The sequence below is a fragment of the Haliotis cracherodii genome, unplaced genomic scaffold, assembly GCF_022045235.1.
Source record: "Haliotis cracherodii isolate W230 unplaced genomic scaffold, xgHalCrac1.p SCAF_3, whole genome shotgun sequence".
Taxonomy (NCBI): Eukaryota; Metazoa; Mollusca; class Gastropoda; order Lepetellida; family Haliotidae; genus Haliotis; species Haliotis cracherodii.
This window is the reverse complement of record NW_027266286.1, coordinates 26,633,119-26,652,219: the sequence shown is the minus strand read 5'-3', so window position 1 is coordinate 26,652,219 and position 19,101 is coordinate 26,633,119. Positions and strand designations below refer to the sequence as shown.

At 38.7% G+C, this 19,101-nt stretch overlaps 1 protein-coding gene across 6 annotated transcripts in view; it reads right to left on the bottom strand.

Moving 5' to 3' along the window:
• The window catches only part of LOC139475122 (rho GTPase-activating protein 20-like), a 247,204-nt gene that overhangs the window by 42,364 nt on the left and 185,739 nt on the right, over nt 1–19,101 (bottom strand). For all 6 annotated transcript variants that reach the window (XM_071258375.1, XM_071258376.1, XM_071258379.1 and 3 more), the window contains one exon: nt 9,038–9,148. In XM_071258375.1, the coding sequence (XP_071114476.1) occupies nt 9,038–9,148 (111 nt within the window). The remainder of the gene's footprint in view (nt 1–9,037; nt 9,149–19,101) is intronic.

Sequence of the window (19,101 nt, the reverse complement as noted above, 5' to 3'; positions counted from 1 at the left end):
TTACGGCTGCCTGGAGCTCAGAATCAAAGACAATATGGCACATCTTCATCTTGTGGTACAGAAGGGTTCTGAGATCTTGAAGCCTGTGATTATTATGCCTGGATTGTGTGATTATCGGGACGAACTGTACGTCACAAGTCACAGGACTCCATCTCACCATCATAACAGTGGGATCTAGCAGCATTAAGCTTATAATAGCCCACTGCACATCAACTCAACCATGTTTACATTAAGTCCCCTCTTAACCTTGACAGAAGTAAACAAACATTCAACCACAACATCAACAAGTGACCAAAAACACATAATCACATCAATCACAGAATTAAACACATTTAGAGCACACAAATATGAATTTTTAAAATATTCAAACCATCTTAACATTAAGTAAGAAAAACATACAATTTTATAGATAACAATTTCTGGTTTATTGCATATAGCGACATTTCCATGTAGATTCCTACACCGTTATCAAGCTGGAGTGAATCTCCATAGAAACGTCGCTATAAGCATTAAACAAGAAGTTGTTATCCATAAAGTTGTACGTTTTTCTCACTAATTTTGCCAACTTCTAGATTACCAATCAAACAGTCATCTTAACATTATTATATTCTTATATATTGAAAAATAAATTATTTAAACATTTATACATGTGAGCCTAAGTTTATCAATGGAAACTGAACTTAAATCATTATTGTTCTCCATAAATCCAGCCTATGAAACCAATACTCTAAATTCTCAAAATATATGTATTTAAACATTTTCTGAAATAGGAAACCAGATTATATTGAAAAACATACATATTTTTCATCCTGTGCGAAAAGCACAGATGAGAGAGGTATGAGCATGGCCGCAGCGGAGCGATGTCTCGCAGGAATGTCACAAAACACAACGGAACCGTCACGTCTCACACCGGTAGGTGTGGCTACTCCAATGACTGACAGACACTTGTAGCAATCTACAATCTAGGGTAATAGAATCATCCGAGTGGATCTTGTCGCTGACACTAGGTGTCACTGTCACACCTGATGCGCTTGAGGCTTATACACAGACTCACTCACAAAACAACACAACTCGAGGCGAGAGCAATTCAGGAAGAGTTTTGAACTCTCACCACATGAACTACATTTTACTACCACTGTTTAGGAAACACTTTGCCCACATATACATTTTTATAAGATGAGTTTTGACCCAAATAGTATTTTCCTAATATTCAGCAATGGTAACTATTTCTTCTGAAAGGCAGAAGTTTACAAGGAAATAAATATTATTTATTTAATAATAAAAAAATAATTACCCAGTAAGTTTCTAAATGCCCTTAAAACAATTTACAGTTATTCATATATATATGTTTTTCAAAAAAACATATTTGGAATATGACAGTTAAAGTTAGTATGTAAAATCATGTTTTGAAATGCAGAAATGGGAAATGATTTTTTTAATCTTTAGTCTCCATTTCATGTAATATGTTGTCTTTAGCAACCCATGCTAGCTGTAAGAGGCGACTAACAGGTTTGGGTGGTCAGGCTCGCTGACTTGGTTGATGCATGTTGTTGTATCACAATTGATGTTCCTGATATCAATCACTGGACTGTCTGGCTCAGACTTGATTATTTACAGACTACCGTCATAAAACTGGAATATTGCTGAGTGTGGCGTTAAACAACGAATAATAAAAACAAAAACAAATCATAACAAACATTCTGTGCGTGTTATATAATTCAATCACCTGTCCTGACCTTGCTACACCTGAATACTGATTGAGTGAATAACACCTTCATGGTTGAGAGATTTCCCCACAAACACACATTCCTCCAACCAGGTGATTATGTCAGAGAAACGCGCACATCGCCCATCCCACCTTGTTTATGAACCGAGCCGCCGGGCATGATGGGATTTTCCATGACCTTGCTCCACCTGAGAATGTATATTACCATATCATCTTATTCCTCTTCCTTGACCATATTCCTCACATTCCAAGCCTTGACCCACATGTCTCTGACTCCTTCCCTCTGGGCACCTTGCATGCTCCTGACCCCCTCACCAGGCCCCCTCCCTCATAGCACCTTTACGGTACTTCTTCTGACCAACATCCTCCAGGACCCCTCTCTCATAGCACCTTGTACTTCTTCTGACCAACGTCCTCCAGGGCCCCTCTCTCATAGCACCTGACTAACATCCCCCCAGGCCCCCGCTCTCATAGCACCTTGTACTTCTTCTGACCAACGTCCTCCAGGGCCCCTCTCTCATAGCACCTTGTACTTCTTCTGACCAACATCCTCCAGGACCCCTCTCTCATAGCACCTTGTACTTCTTCTGACCAACATCCTCCAGGACCCCTCTCTCATAGCACCTGACTAACATCCCCCAGGCCCCTCCCTCATAGCACCTGACCAAAATCCTCCAGGCCCCCTCCCTCATAGCACCTGACTAACATCCCCCAGGCCCCCTCCCTCATAGCACGTTGTACCCCTCCCGACTACAACCCTCCAGGCCCTTCCGTCATGGTGCCTTGTACCCCTCCAGACCCCCTCCCTCATGGTGCCTTGTACCCCTCCAGACCCCCTCCCTCATGGTGCCTTGTACCCCTCCAGACCCCCTCCCTCATGGTGCCTTGTACCCCTCCAGACCCCCTCCCTCATGGTGCCTTGTACCCCTCCAGACCCCTTCCCTCATGGTGCCTTGTACCCCTCCAGACCCCCTCCCTCATGGTGCCTTGTACCCCTCCAGACCCCTTCCCTCATGGTGCCTTGTACCCCTCCAGACCCCCTCCCTCATGGTGCCTTGTACCCCTCCAGACCCCCTCCCTCATGGTGCCTTGTACCCCTCCAGACCCCTTCCCTCATGGTGCCTTGTACCCCTCCAGACCCCCTCCCTCATGGTGCCTTGTACCCCTCCAGACCCCCTCCCTCATGGTGCCTTGTACCCCTCCAGACCCCCTCCCTCATGGTGCCTTGTACCCCTCCAGACCCCCTCCCTCATGGTGCCTTGTACCCCTCCAGACCCCTTCCCTCATGGTGCCTTGTACCCCTCCAGACCCCCTCCCTCATGGTGCCTTGTACCCCTCCAGACCCCCTCCCTCATGGTGCCTTGTACCCCTTTCCTGATGACCACCCACTGACTCATAGTTGTTCTTAATGCTAATTAAAATGGAGACTGGATGTTCAAAATGGCTGCTGAATGTGAATGTGTGACCACCAGAAAGACAAACTCTCCGTTATGACCGGCTGATTATGTACCCTGACAACAGCAAACTCACAAACTATCAACCACTGGTTGGATTATTCTGGAGTTGTGAAAGGGCTCAAGTTGCTGCCCAACTCATGAAAACAATCGCTCAGTGTGTAAAATTCTCCAAATGAATGCAATACACCAGACCACACTAACCACAAAGTCATCAAAATGCCCTCATTCAGTTCCAACAAGGTAGCCTGATGCAGGTAAGTGACACAATGTATGTGCACAGATACATGCAGTCCATCGCATCCCCCACAGATGCCAGCTCCAACAGGGGGCTACAGGGGGATCCCACTGCTTCCTAGTGTTACACAAAATACAAACAGTCATTCACCCCTGCAACCAATGAACCCGAGTAAAGAGTAAAGAGTAAAGAGTAAAGAGTAAAGAGTAAAGAAGTTTTTCTTAATGCATGGTACAGGATGAGAAATTCCTACCAGAACTAAACCTACCTTTGTTATGATGAAATGATATTAGTCAGAACCAGCTTCCACTCCTAGTGTTCAGTGTTTCACATTTTCAGGGGTGGTGGGGTAGCCTAGCAGTTAAAGAGTGCACTCATCATGCCGAAGACCCAGGTTCAATTCCCCACATGGGTACATTGTGTGATGCCCATTTCTGGTGTCCCCCACTATGATATTGCTAAAACCGTCGTAAAACCATACTCACTCATTCACTCTCATTTACAAATTTGATTGACCGGAACCAAAAGTCACAATGATAAATAAAATAAAATTGAAATACCTTTGGTTTAATGTACCCAAATTAATTTTGATGGTCCAAGAAATTTATTAAAAAATTGTTTTTACAACTGTCTTGAATAACAAACTTCAGCTATTCCACACTGAAGAACCTTGGAGATGTTTATATTACAGGAAAGATGCTAAATGAAACTAGAATTCTTTTAGGAATATTTTTCCTTTTCTTTCCTAGAAATAAGCAAGGAGCACAAGGATATCCTTGTTGAACAACTACCATCATTTTTCACGCTGACCACCTTCAGATAGAGATACATCAACCATCCACAATGACAAAAATCTGCATTTGCCCCGACAATTGTGGGTTCAAATCAGTGAATCACTCAGATTTGATCCTTTGTGAGCCAGCAACACACATCTGTTTGTGGATTTCATCAAACAGTAGAGTGTCACATTGAGATTTCTTTCTGGAACTGGGGTGTAATGAAATACGATAAAAGTGGTGTCAAACATGAAACGCTCACTGAAAGAAAATGCTAGGATCGTATTCAACTCAAACTATTGAGCAGCAAGTGACTAAATGTCAGCCAGTTTGGAATTCAATCAAATCCTCATAATAATCAAAGATCTACATAACATCCTTGCCAAACGCCTTGATTTTCTCACACATTGTTACAGGTGTATTGTGTGTTGATGAGAAGGTACAGGAATGTGGGAGTGAAAAAGACACATGTAGCTAATATCTAATCTTAAATGTACTCCTTTTTCATATTATTGATTCAAACATGATATACAATGTGGTATATTATTACTTTAGAGTGAATAAGTAACAAATCCATATATTTTCACATTGGAAATCTTTATAAAGGTAATCAAATTTGTTGAGAAACCATTTCTGTTAGCACCAATATGTCTAACTGAACCTAAGTGAAACGACAAGCAGAGAGTTCAACCGCAATGACCCTAACCACTTCAACTTCCATTCATATTGTATTTGACTCTACCGTTACAGACCATGTCCTACAAACCATTCTTATTCAGCCCTTTCATATTCTCAAATACCTTTACAACCACACTAATATCATTTCATATTCATCATTCGAAGTGCATGATAAAAATCTGAGCTTGCCAACAGTCTAAAGATGACAAATGCTCTGTAGTCTTGCACGCGCTGCTTTCAATGTTGAAATGTCTCACTTGTGGCACACAAAGTTCTTTTGTGAATACATAAAGCTCAGTTACACACATACAAAACATACTCCACGTTCTTAAACACATTTGCCGTCTCCACATTAAAATTTATGAGGCATTTGATAAAAAAGACTGTTTAATGCAAAGATTTAACAAATAATTCTGCTTGACCTTGTAGGAATTCGCATCGTCATATCTTGCAGACATCAGGGTAGGGTTTAACACATATTATGGTGTAAAGTGGGAATGTATGACAGTTTAGCTATGTACATATTATCCAAGGCAAGGATGCACATTTAGTAATAAAACTGCAGGAGGTAAAGTGTTACCTTGTTGTCCGCACTGTAAATTTATTCAGCTAGAGCAACACATTTTTGTTTACACACAAGCTGATCTAAAATATACCTCTATTTGTATTTTTCTTAAATTTTTATTTCATATTAGGAAATTGAAATAAGCAACCTTTATATATTTTCTCTTGGCATATTGATCAAAATATCCACAAAATTAGAAACTCCTTTGATCCAGGTTTAAATGTTTAATTATACTACTTAACATTTGCAAAGGATCACACATTTGACTATGTTGGTCCTTAGCAAATGTTGAACAGTATACGTTAGTAAAAGATTACAATAATTATATTAGATTTCATGTATATATTCATCCTTTCAACAATCATTGTAAAAAAAATCTAATGATTTGCACTTTTGTCTTTACACTGCTTACCAACATTCCAGCAATATCACAGAGTGAGTGAGTGAGTTGGGTTTAAGCCGCTATTAACATTATTCCAGTTATATCATGGCGTGTCAGCTAATGTGGGAGGAAAGCCTGAAGTGAGGCAAGTCTCAGATGTATACCACTTCGGTGAAACCCACAAGCACGGGTATGGTGCTGACAAACCTGGAAACATAATTGGGGCGAACCGGGATTCGAACCCACAATCATAGGTTTCTGGCGTGCCCAAGGGACGCAACTCTGCACAGCGAATCCGAGGAATGGTTTGCGTGAGCCTGTATTACCAAAAATAACCCTTTGTCAAACAGTTCACTTGATATCCACATTTTATGATCCACTTGTTAAGTCTCTTCACTCAAGTAACAGTTCAGATTGTCACAAACTTTGGTCAAGAGGAATGTGAATTGGGTTTAAAATTGCTTCCCTGCACAAAAGTGTTTGACTGTCTGGTACTGGCTTACAACAGAAAAATATAAAACTTGACTGCCAGGACCCAAACAAAACTGGACTAAAATTTTTGCAAAAGATATTTATATTTATCTTAGCTTCCTGTTTTGAATGTTATATGAGCTTTCAAAATGTTAAAAATGAACTAAAGATATACAGTCTGTTTTGGCAGATATTCAAGACTGATTATTCTCTGGTATTGTCTTTTTATACTTTGAATAAGTTATCAAGGCGATGATCACTACAGAGACACATTCCTTGAACATCAAGGAATCAATGGGTTCTCATGAATGAAGACTTATTTTTAAACAGCCTTTCTAACACAATGATTTTTGATAATGATATGTATTCAATGCCAAACTTAGTCCCCCGAAAACCATATATCATAGCAAGAGAGTAATATGTGTCACAGCTATTTTATTTATTTCATAATATATGTTAGTCATGTAAGTTATGTGGAGGGCTGACAACAGTTGGTGGTAAGACTGCCTAATAACAAGTTGTCTGAGCGGTAGTATCTGTAAGAATGTCCTGAGGCTAGTCGACATCTGCTTGGGCAATATATCTCTGTCAGCAAGGAACATGTTCCAAACAAATCTTTAAAGTCATATGCCATAATCTTACCTAAGGTGTAGTGTATCATGAAATCCTCATACATAAGCTGCATCTTAGAATAAAAATGTACAGAAATGTCACTTCTGTTTGTTTGATATAATATTTGGTATTTGGTTGGATTATGAGTCAATTTATTTTATAGATTTCATATGTGCCACTTTTTTAATTTAATTAGCAACATTTTTATATTCTTTTTATTATTAAAGCAAAACAAATTTTTCAGTAGTGCATTCAGAGTCTTTTTTTTTAAACTTCAGGAATTTTGAAAATTCTTTGAAACCATTTTTGTTTGTTGTCTGATTAATAGGAACGTTTTGTTGTATAATTCTGTCAAGAACCCAACATACATTTTCAAATGTGCATAGTTGACATTTCTATTTTCTTGAATTCCAACAAACTGGAGAATAATGGTTGACGCTGTCCAATTTAGAGGAATGTAAATCTATAGGCGGAGCGCATGACGACGTGTGTAATGACAAACGCACAAATGAAAGAATCAACTGTGCCACATGCAAGCATCGTGTTTGTCTCAATCGTTGCTACTCCTCACACCTCATTGCGATTAAAGTTTATGAAGTTCAAGTTCTATTCTGTCTGGGGAGATGGGGCCTCCATTATTTGGCCTCGACCCACACGAGCCCTCCTCCATCACCCTCAGGTGGTAAAAAAAGTCAAGAGACATGCCTGTAGAATCTCGGCACTCTATGACCCTTGGTTGCACCTTTGGAATGTTGCATGTAAATGTGTTGATTCGTTCGCGCCAACGCCACCAGTTAAGCGTAAGACACATCCAACCGTCTTGGATCTCAGCAAATGTAAGGACAAATGTTATCTACACAAAGACTCCAAGCATCAGCCTCTGGTCAGTCGATAGCAATGATGCCCAAAATAGACAAAGTAACGGTGTAAAGAATGACAGCTATCTTAATCCTTCAATAACTACATTTGCACATGTCGTGTAAAACAGTGTGTGTTCAAAAAACAATTTATGATCGATAACAGACAAAAAATATCAATTACATAAAATGAAAGGCATCCATTTCTGAGTGTCTCATAATTCTAAAATGACATACTTTGACATGTTTATATTTCTTCAAAAACTAGAATGGATGGCTGAACAGACAAAAGATATCAAGTATATAAAATGAAAGGCATGTAATTGTGAATGTCTTATATTTCTGACATAACATATTTTGACTGGACAAATTTATACTTCTTCAAAAACTAGAAAGAATGGTTAGCTTCAGCATGCTTTGAAGAAGAAGTAGAAGTACATGGCATAACTTTTCAGGATAAAATTGCAGAATTTTGTCCACACAATGAGTATGTTTGATGTCAGCATCCTTGAAACATTGTGTAAGAAAACGTTTAAATGTCTAGTCATCGCTTATATGACTACGATTTAAGATTATTAACAGCAAATGTTTTGACCTGAGACATATAAAAAAATGAACATCTTTTATTGCATCTGCATCTACCATAAAAAAATATTTCAATAAAACAAAATAAAACATCAAAATATTTATTAAACTAAAACATTATTCTGATTAAGAAATGATGGGTTTTATTTTAAAGAAATGACATTGAAATATCTACAAGTTATGTTATGTCTTGCTTGAAGTATACAAAAAATCTTTCTAAATTTCACAAGTTCCCAACTTCGGACAATTTCTGTGTGTATCTATTCTGGACTTTAAAGCATTTAGAAAATCTGGCAACAACAGCAGCTTCAGCGTCATTAACGGTGTCAGGAATTATTTTTTCGCATTTCAGACATTGGGAGCACCGCTTATCCTTCCAGCTTGACCTTGACCTTTCTGGTAGCACTTTCAAAAAGCAGTTGACAAGGTTAGAGTCAAAGGTCCCTAATTGTATTTTTGGCACCCACAAATGCTTAGTCTTGGATGTTTTGAGGCAAAGTTCCCGCCTCGGCCAAACAGACAATTGTCTACCAAACTCTGACCTTTGCAACCCATTCCTCCATCAACCGTTCTGATTTTTCACAGCCTCATGCTAATCGGGCCTCTGCAAAACTTCTTGTGACATTAGCAGCTGGTAATTAGTCTTCAAAGCAGGAATGATGATGCAATTTGTGAAACAAAATGGCTACTTACGTTATTAACCTTGTCGACAGCTTTCTTCAAGTCATCAAAGTCTGTGTGACTTGAATCCGTTTCATCGAGAAGATCATTTAAATACTTGTCATACTCCGGGATGCGTTTGATCTGGAAAAAGAACACAAAACAACTTATGATTTTGAATGATTATTTTCATGTTTTGTTTTTGTTTTGTATTAAAAAAGAGATAAGGTTGCAATTTTTCTGGCCTACAACCTTCAATACTTGCAATTCAAAAATAACTCATGATATATTAGCTTTTCTGTTACGTCTATTACCGAAACCGACAAGTTCAAAGTCAAGCAGCCTTGTTTAAAAACTTGTTTGAAAATTGGGGTTAAAGACCCATTTCTGGCAAACGATAGGTATTTCAAGAATTCTTGGACCCAAACCTCCAGTCCCCACTTGAATTGGTCTGCGACATAAAAAAAGCAATAAAAAAAAAGCGAAAAAAATAACATTCTTTAGAACCAAGTTTACTGTTGTATTAAGCAGCTTCAGCTGACGATAGTGCAACATTTGAAAGTTAAACTGTGATTTTCTTCGCATTAAACCACATGTAATCTCCCCTGTCACAGGGCCAGACTGGGCTCCAAATGAGGAGTTTTTCTTCGTATGTGATAAGTGTAGATCTGCTTGCGTGTGAAGAGATCAGGAAAGCTTGCATGGCTGCCAGAATAGAATTACCCCAACCTCTGGCAAGCTTTCTTTTGCATTTGTTACAGTTCTTCTGGATTTTTGGATTCTGAATTGAGTCAATTGAACACTCAATTGATCTAGTTAGGGATTAGTGGTCAAGAATGACGTGATATGACGTAACATGTCCTATAAGCGACAAAAATGATATCAATGAACGTTCCACCAGACATCTAGTCCTATGTGCAGAAAATACAGAGATATAGTTTTTTGACATGCTAACATTTTTTGGCTTTTATAAAATCAAAAATTAATTCTAAAATTTTTTAATATAAAAACTGACCATTTGAAAGTGAAAACTGATATGCTACTCAAAACAAGTTAAGGAACATCTATTGGAAGGCTGTGTGGGGCAATTCCCACCAGCCCTCACAAAATAACTATTGTCCAATGAAAACATGGGAGTTCTTTAACTTCTTTAGAGTAGCTGGGGCACGGGTGGCACAGTCGTCTAAGGCGCTGCGATTCGCTGTGCAGAGTTGCATCCCTTGGGCATGCCAGAAACCTATGATTTTGGATTCGAATCCCGGTCCGCCCCGATTATGTTTCTACGTTTGTCAGCACCATACCCGTGCTCATGGGTTCCACCGAAGTGGAAAACGTCTGAGACTTGCATCACTTGGGGCTTTCCTCTCACATTAAGCTGACATGCCGCGATATAACTGGAATACTGTTAAAAGTGGTGTTAAACCCAACTCACTCACTCACTCTTTAGAGTAGCATATATAAAATGATAAATGTCAAACATTTCTCCAAGAAAATGAATGCGAAGGGTAGCCTAGATTCTCATTCCCACAATATGCATGCCCTGTGATTGTGTGTGTATGTGTGTGTGTGTGTGTGAAAGTGCACGTATATCGTATACGCCAACAAAGGTGCCATGTCTTTCACTTTCCATATGAATGGTTCTGCATGTATCGAGTAACATCAAAGCAGTATAAATCTGTGTCAAGTGGCCTGGCAGTAAGCAAGAGGGTGGATTCAAGGCAGACTTATAGGAGCTAGCCTACATCTGGCCATACCCTGGCTCTACACGAACATACGTCGGCCAGTCGACCGTGACATGCTGGCCTGGTCATACTGACATTTCACATTTAACTCCTACCATACTGTCAAGAGTATAGGCCCACAGGGACAATATGATTCATTTATTGAAACTTTGGGGGTGGGCTATTAACTGTAGGCAACCCCTTGTCCATCGTTGAAAACCTCCAGAGCCAATATTACATCACCCAGTGTTAACAATAGTAGCCAATATTACACTCTCCCATACCATTTATGTCACAGAATATATACTATTAATATAATATAATATTATAATAATAATAATAATAATAATTTATGCATTTGTATAGCGCAGCATTCAATGTGCATAAGTGCTCTGTGCGCCAATATGTTGGTCGTTTATTATTTCCGGAAAATGTAGTATTTGATTATGACCTATAAAAATGACAACTGAAAGGTTGCTACAGATAGAGTTTGATTTATGAAAGGAAATTTTAGATGGGTGTAGGTAGATTTCTTTTATCAAATGCAATCATTAATAGAGGCGTATTTTCTACTAACGTTTCAAATTGTATTTAATCTGAAGCCATTAGAAAAAGGACAAAATTGTACTAATATTTCAAATTATTTTTGACCTTATACAAAGATGAAGAGTGAACAATATGTAATGGCATGTCAGTATTTAACAGTAGTGTTGCATTATCGTTGAGATTGTTGTATGTAGATTTGACGGAAAATTTTACATTAGAAAACTGATTATTTTGCAATTCTTCACCCATCTTATAAAGCAATATAATTGAACTGAGAACAATTGATGAATGACACTGTAATACAAGGAGTATTAAAACACTGATAAATTAAAAATAAAATGTGAAACATCTCTAAGACAACACCTTGAATCAACTGTTCCCAAACTACAACAGAGTTGATAAGAATAACTCCTATATAATCACTCAATCAACAAGTCTGATGACAATTGACAACTGACCCGGGGTACGAATACAACAGCCCCAGGGAAGTACAGGTAAACAATAATCTAACGAGCAGCCAAGCAGAAAAAACATCAGGTGAACACGTGGGCTCAGGTATAATTACTGTACCTCTCACTTCGTCTTGGCTGAACAAAGCGTCCTGTAGTGCTGGCTTACAATTGATACTCATACCACTGATTTGCAGCAAAGTGTCAAAATTCTTTCCCCTTTAGATATATCGTTTTTTGACAAGTCGTAAGTTAATTACTAAATATCCTGTAAGTCTGACATAAACATGTGACATTTACGACAATATGAACCAAAATTGATCTCGGTGACATGTATCTGTACAACATATATTACTCATAAAAAGTAAAGGACCGCCCAAATCTTTCATGTTACTATAGTTAATTTGTCACAGCATGTCAGCTTAACTATAGGAACGTGAAAGAATCGGTTGTCCTTAACTTTTTTTGAGAAGTATATAACACACATGGTTACAATGTCGTCTAGGATCAAGTTTACAAGTCGGAGTATGAAAATTGATTCACACATCCGTTAACTTATTTGTATGAGAAGAAAAACATTAATTTATCTAAAGGCAACACCGCATCACATTTCGGAATCTTTTGCGTCAATGAAAGTCAGAAAAATATTCCTCAAATTTGTACCTAGGTTTTGTAAACAGGAAAATGAAGGCAGAAATTGAGAACTACAAAGATTACAAGCCTCTGTGTGTTCCTTAACAAACTTAAGCCAACTATTCAAATGATTTCAAAGCAACATGCTGGTAGGAATTGAACGCTGTGAAATATCCTTATCAGCATGTTAATAAAACATCCCTTACATGAACAACAGAGACAGGGGATTGAAAGTATGAAAAGGCATAATTTGTTTATGATGTCCAGGTGATGTAACCGCTGAAGCATTCCCATTGTTGAAAGAACGACGAATAACGATCCTCGATGACATAGCTGTCATGTTGTAATCACAACTCAAACAACAACCAAACTATTACACAACGTCTTCATACGTCCAGGAAACTGTGTGGGCTATATCCCAAATACCACTGCGGATTGTAACGCTCCTGTCAAGTATGTACAACAGGCTCGCATTGATCCAGCATATGAATACTGGAAATGCTAATGTGCATTTTTTCCACTGTTTGAAGTAAGGTTAGAGGCGTGAGTTCCATCGAGAGGACTGATTGACACACATTACAAGTAGGTGTTACCAAATGGATCGCTACCCTGACATGCATCAATGTCAAAGGGAGCGGTTGAGGTAACATTTCAAAAATGTAATTTTTTTCCATCTCGATTTTTTAAGAAATTGAAGTTGACAATACATTATCATTCTTTGCCAAATTGTAAATGACTGATACAAATATATATATTTTCAAAGTCTTACTGATCTATTGAAATTGGTATATATATTTCGAGACATTTACACTGAAGGCTGATTAACAACACAGAAACTCATGACAGTGTAACATCATACCTGTCAATAACAAGCTGACAGTTGCATGTATAAAAAAATGTCATTTTTATCAGCGATATGGTAGAACTAGTTCATCTAAAAAACACCTGTTATATAAAGTGTTGACAAGCATACTTACTGATAGAGTAGTCAAACCACCCAGGTACTCCTAACATGATTTTGTTGGTGTACAATCCAGCGTACAATCTCTCCAAATGTCACGCACCACGTTGTCACTCTGCAGTGTCCACATTCATAACCTCCACACTGACAACAGGAAATAACTTATCTGCCCTCTCCTGTCTGGGAGGTAGGAATCACGGTGTAACGCAAGCCCCTCGCCCCCAGTCTGCCCTGCTGGACCTCATGCTGATGGTCAACCAGTACTGGACTCAATGGCTGGTTTCAGTGGCCAACCTGCCGTGGCCTCTCTAGGACAATGCAAGATGGCCTGGGGGCGGCCTGTCTTCATCCCGACACAGGCCACGGTGCAGACAGGTGGAACAACAGACTACCTCCTCACCTCAACTCCTGGACTGCTGGCTGACAGGCATGGTCAGCCCGATAGCAGGATGGTATACATGGTATCTGCATGATACCTTCAGATACCTGGGTATATTGTGGTATCTGGAGGATATATTGTGGTATCTGCATGATACCTTCAGATACCTGGATATATTGTTGTATCTGGAGGGTATATTGTGATATCTGCATGATACCTTCAGATACCTGGTAGATATTTAGTGGTATCTGGAGGATATCCTATAGTATCTGCATGATACCTTCAGATACCTGGATAAATTGTGGTATCTGGAGGGTATCCTATGGTATCTGCATGATACCTTCAGATACCTGGATAAATTGTCGTATCTGCAGGATATATTGTGGTATCTGCATGATACCTTAAGATACCTGGATATATTGTGGTATCTGGAAGATATCCTATGGTATCTGTATGATACCTTCAGATACCTGGTAGATATTTTGTGGCATCTGGAGGATATCTTGGGGTATCTGGGTGATATCCTAGGGTATCTGCATGATATCCTTGGGTATATGGATGATAGTGTTGGGTAGCTGGACAATATTTTGAGTTATCAGAACAGGATCCAGGGGTATTTGGACGATATCCTGTTGTGTCAGATGTCCTCTGGTATCTGGAAGTCTCCCTGTGGCGATGGGACAACCCGGGGTCACGGGGACAACCCATGAGGGTGACTACAATCAGGCTGATTATAACCTGAAAGGGACTTCACTATGAAGGGGGAGGGATTAGGGGATCAGCACGACCCTTTTAACTCAATACAACGACAACAGAGAGTTTATTGCCAACGGATTAGAAACTAAATGTTCATATTAAGCCCCTTCACAAGAATTTAACTGGTACTTGAGATTTAAATCTATGGTTGGGGGCTGGAGAATCCGAGACGGGCAGATTCAGTTGATTGTGCTGAATAAACAACATAATAACTATACAACCGTGGAGAGAAGGGTCGAGTTCAGAAGGAAGGAATAATTGAAATACAGAGAGCATATATGGTAGTGATTGATCAGTCTCTTAAGGAAGATAAATGATCTTTTAGCAATAATAATCAATAATCTATAACATAGTTATTCTATTAGATGATATAAAATGGTCAGTTATGTTTCATGCTTGTTTTCATTTTATTCCTGAAGAGACAAAAACAATGTGCACTGTTCCTTTAATCCACCATGGAATATGGTTCTAACTAGTGTTCAGTTCTTGTCTTGTAAACAATTTGAAAACAAGTACATCATCATCTCTGAATGACATTTGCAGCTTCAGCAGTATAGTTTATAACATTTAAAATGATGAGCCGGAACTCACAGGGTACAGTCATGTCACAGCATGATGATGATGATGATGATGATGATGATGATCATCATCATCATCATCAGAAAATAACTAAGTATGAAATGTTTATCAGGTTCAACATATCGCTGTTATCATGTATAACATATATCAAGTAGACCATGTATATAATATACATCAAGTATACATAAATATCAAGTATACCATGTATACAATATATATCAAGTAGACCATGTATATAATATACATCAAGTATACATATATATCAAGTATACCATGTATACAATATATATCAAGTAGACCATGTATATAATATACATCAAGTATACATATATATATATCAAGTATATCATGTACATGATATACATCAAGTACGCCATGTATATAATATATATCAAGTATACCATGTATTTGCTGTATACCATGTATATAATATATATCAAGTACACCACACACAACAAGTATATATTGTATATCGACCCATGAAGATCCGGGGTAGAATAGGTCTTCAGCGACCCATGCTTGCCATAAAAGGCTACTATTCTTGTCATAAAAGGCGACTTACGGGATTGGGTGGTCAGGCTTGCTGACTCGGTTGATGCATGTCATCGTATCCCAAATGCGTGGATTGATGCTCATGATGTAAATCACTGGATTGTCTGGTCCAGACTTGATTATTTACAGACTGCCGTCATACAGCTGTAACATTGCTGAGTGCAGCATTAAACAACAAACAAACAATAAATATATGAAGTCTACCACGTGTATCATATACATCAAGTATACATCAAGTATACCTCAAGTATACCAAGTATATCCTGTATATCATCTTCTCCCTCTCTTGATGAAGACACAGAGGTCATCAGATAAGCCCAGGTGTGTCTGTAGAAGTCACTCAGATGACACGGAGATCACCAACGCTCTACCCCTTCGCAGGGTGGGACCACGTCAACAAACACTTGTTTTGATAAACAGGATCTGTGGTACTTAGAACACAACTAAAGTCACAAGATTTCCTTGATGGGTTCATATCAGTTCCTGATCCTCTGTCCTGATGACTCTATCAGTTTTGACCATCTTCTCTTAACTGTTCTTGTCCAGACACTGCCTCTGGCTGCATGATAATTCATTATCTTCCCATTTGACACTTTGCCTGCTTAAACCCATCTTTAATGGATGTTTGGATAAGTAGACAAAATATGGAAATGTGATTGGTACATAAATATGATATGGGATTTTTGCCAGAGACAGAATATATTGGCAAAATATGACTACAACCTCAATAAACCCACTCACCCGCACTTACAATTACGGGTAGCAACAATTCACATGTCTGAATGATTGACCATCACATGACAAAACATATTAATAACCAACAAAGATTATATCAACCCTAATTTCATCTAATTAATCTGATTACCTTACTGAAAGAATAATCACTTCATAAAAACAGGCACAGTACTGACATGATAGTCTTTCAATCCCTGACATCTTGATATATTGGATCTACCATGACACCCAACCTACTAACCGTATATCCTTATCTTCTGACAATCCCGTGGAATGGCATTAGAAACAAGATCAATTATACCATTTTACAAAAGAATATTTTCAAATTTGGAAATCATTGTCTGCTGTGATCCAAAGTGCCACCTACATTACCACGACAGCTGATGATTGCTCTTGTCACGCACACACACACCTGTAGGCTGGGCTCAAACCCAGACAATTAACCCACACAAAGCCATGGGGAAAGCCTGCTGACCTAGTTTCATGGAAAGTAGTCATGTTGGTCTTAACACGCATCTGTACTACTACAAACACTGGAGGGGTGGTCGGATAGCCTAGTGGTTAAAGCGTTCGCTCATCACGCTGAAGACCCGGGTTCGAATCCCGACATGGCTACAATGTGTGAAGCCCATTTCTGGTGTCCCCCGCGGTGATATTGCTGGAATATTGCTAAAAGCGGCTAGAACCAAACTCACTCACTCACTACAAACACTGGAGCCATGATTGGTTTAGTCAGCAGGATGAGGTCTCGAGACACAATGATTATTATTATCATTATGGACCCGGTGATGAATAAAATAAGTATTTCTCCAACATTGTGACCAGAATGTGACACTTACTATATCAATATACTGTATTCGACATAATAAGTGCCGAGGGCGCTCTCAAAATTAGAAATAGGGGGGTAATAGAATATTATTTTGATGAAAGATCCTAAATTTCGTGGTTTGTGCTGACAGCCTGAAATGTTTATATACGACAGATATATTTTTTCAGAATTTAATTTCCCATAATTAAGGATGCATATAACACACGTATTATACACGAATATATAAGTCTTGTGTACATTGATCAATCGGAAGGGGTGCTAATTGGGATTGTTCACTAGCCAATATATTAGCAAATATCGACATGGGTGCTATCGGAGCGGGGTGCTTATTACGTTGAATACGGTAACCGTATTAAGTGCAATAAGCACCCCCTGGACAACTTCCAGACCAATCTGTAAGAAATCTTTATAAATGCCTCTCACTAAGGCCAAAACTCTACATGACAGTTCCAGTTTTCTTGTGTATATTACAGATGTCTCAACACAGAAGCGTGGAATGGTTATATAGTTTCCAGGTAGCTATTAACAAAAAGGTTTTAATTCATGGACAATTTAACAAAGTTTGTTCCCTTCTGCTTGATATCTCAAAACAAATAACACTCACTGTTTATGGTTTAATAAGTGCCTCCTTCGTCAATTTTCTCAGCACTCACAGCACTTTTTAAGGGTAATAGGGCAGTGTAATTTTGAATTATAGTTAGAATTAATTTAATGTCATTCTTGTGGACTAAAATTAATATTGCAATACCCTACACATTACAGTGTCTGGTGTGTGTGGTAAATTTTTTTGCTGGATCCTGCCACATATTATTAAAGTAACGTGGATTCCAAACCTATATATCCTCAATATTCTACACCAGATAGATCAGTAAGTGGTGTGTTTTTTGTTATTTAAACTTAAAATGTAAGCATTAACTAAGAAAACAGATACTATTCGACATTTAGATTTGACATCACATGGACACTCTTACTACCGGTAATACAATGATTGATATGTTTCACTTTGAGTGAGTGAGTGAGTGAGTGAGTGAGTGAGTGAGTGAGAGTATGGTTTAACGCCACTTTTAGCAATATTCCAGCAATATCACGGCTGGGGACACCAGAAATGGGCTTCACACATTGTACCCATGTTTGGAATCGAACCCGGGTCTTTGGCATGACGAGCAAACGCTTTAACCACTAGGCTACCCGACCTCTCCAGCAGTGAATAGATAAAAGTAGGTACTAATGACATACAGACAGATCACAAACAAAGATGACCCCTGCTGGAGAACTAGAGACATGAACTAGTAGCGTGAACAGCTATTGGACTCATCTCCTGATTGCATATGGAGCCAGGGAGCTAAACTTGGATCCAAGAAGCCATACTTCTTGTATTAATTTGTTAAGAATTCCTGTTAAAACCTCCCAAAAACTAAATTCCACTCTTACATCCCATAATGTTGGATTGAAAAATACTTGCATAAGAAAACAATCCATACTTTGAGGTACCGTTAGTCACCTCTTACGACAAGCATGAGTTGCTGAAGACTAATTCTAACCAGGATCTTCACAGGTCAATAACTAATAGTGACCTTTTCTGAATTGTAAAAGGCGAAAGCTGACAAACCTGAGACCTAATGCCTTAAAAAGTGTTGAAATTGCCGAGAAGGGGCCATGTCGAACATCTGTTGGGTCTACAGGACCTATTTCAATTAGCACTTTGGCGTGACAAGAAATATATGACCGTTTACACAAAGATTGGCACTAAGCTAAGACTTCCGCATGCTCACTCAAAAAATATCTGGTTAATACACAGATTTGTTTAGCCTTCTTTTGCCGGCCATTCCAGCTCACATGCCTGACCTCTGACCCAAGTAACAGCCGGCAGGGGGTCTTTGAAGTACGGAGTTTGCATACCTAATTCTTGAAATCCTCTTTTCTGTATTCTGGAGTATATATCCACAATCAAATTTCT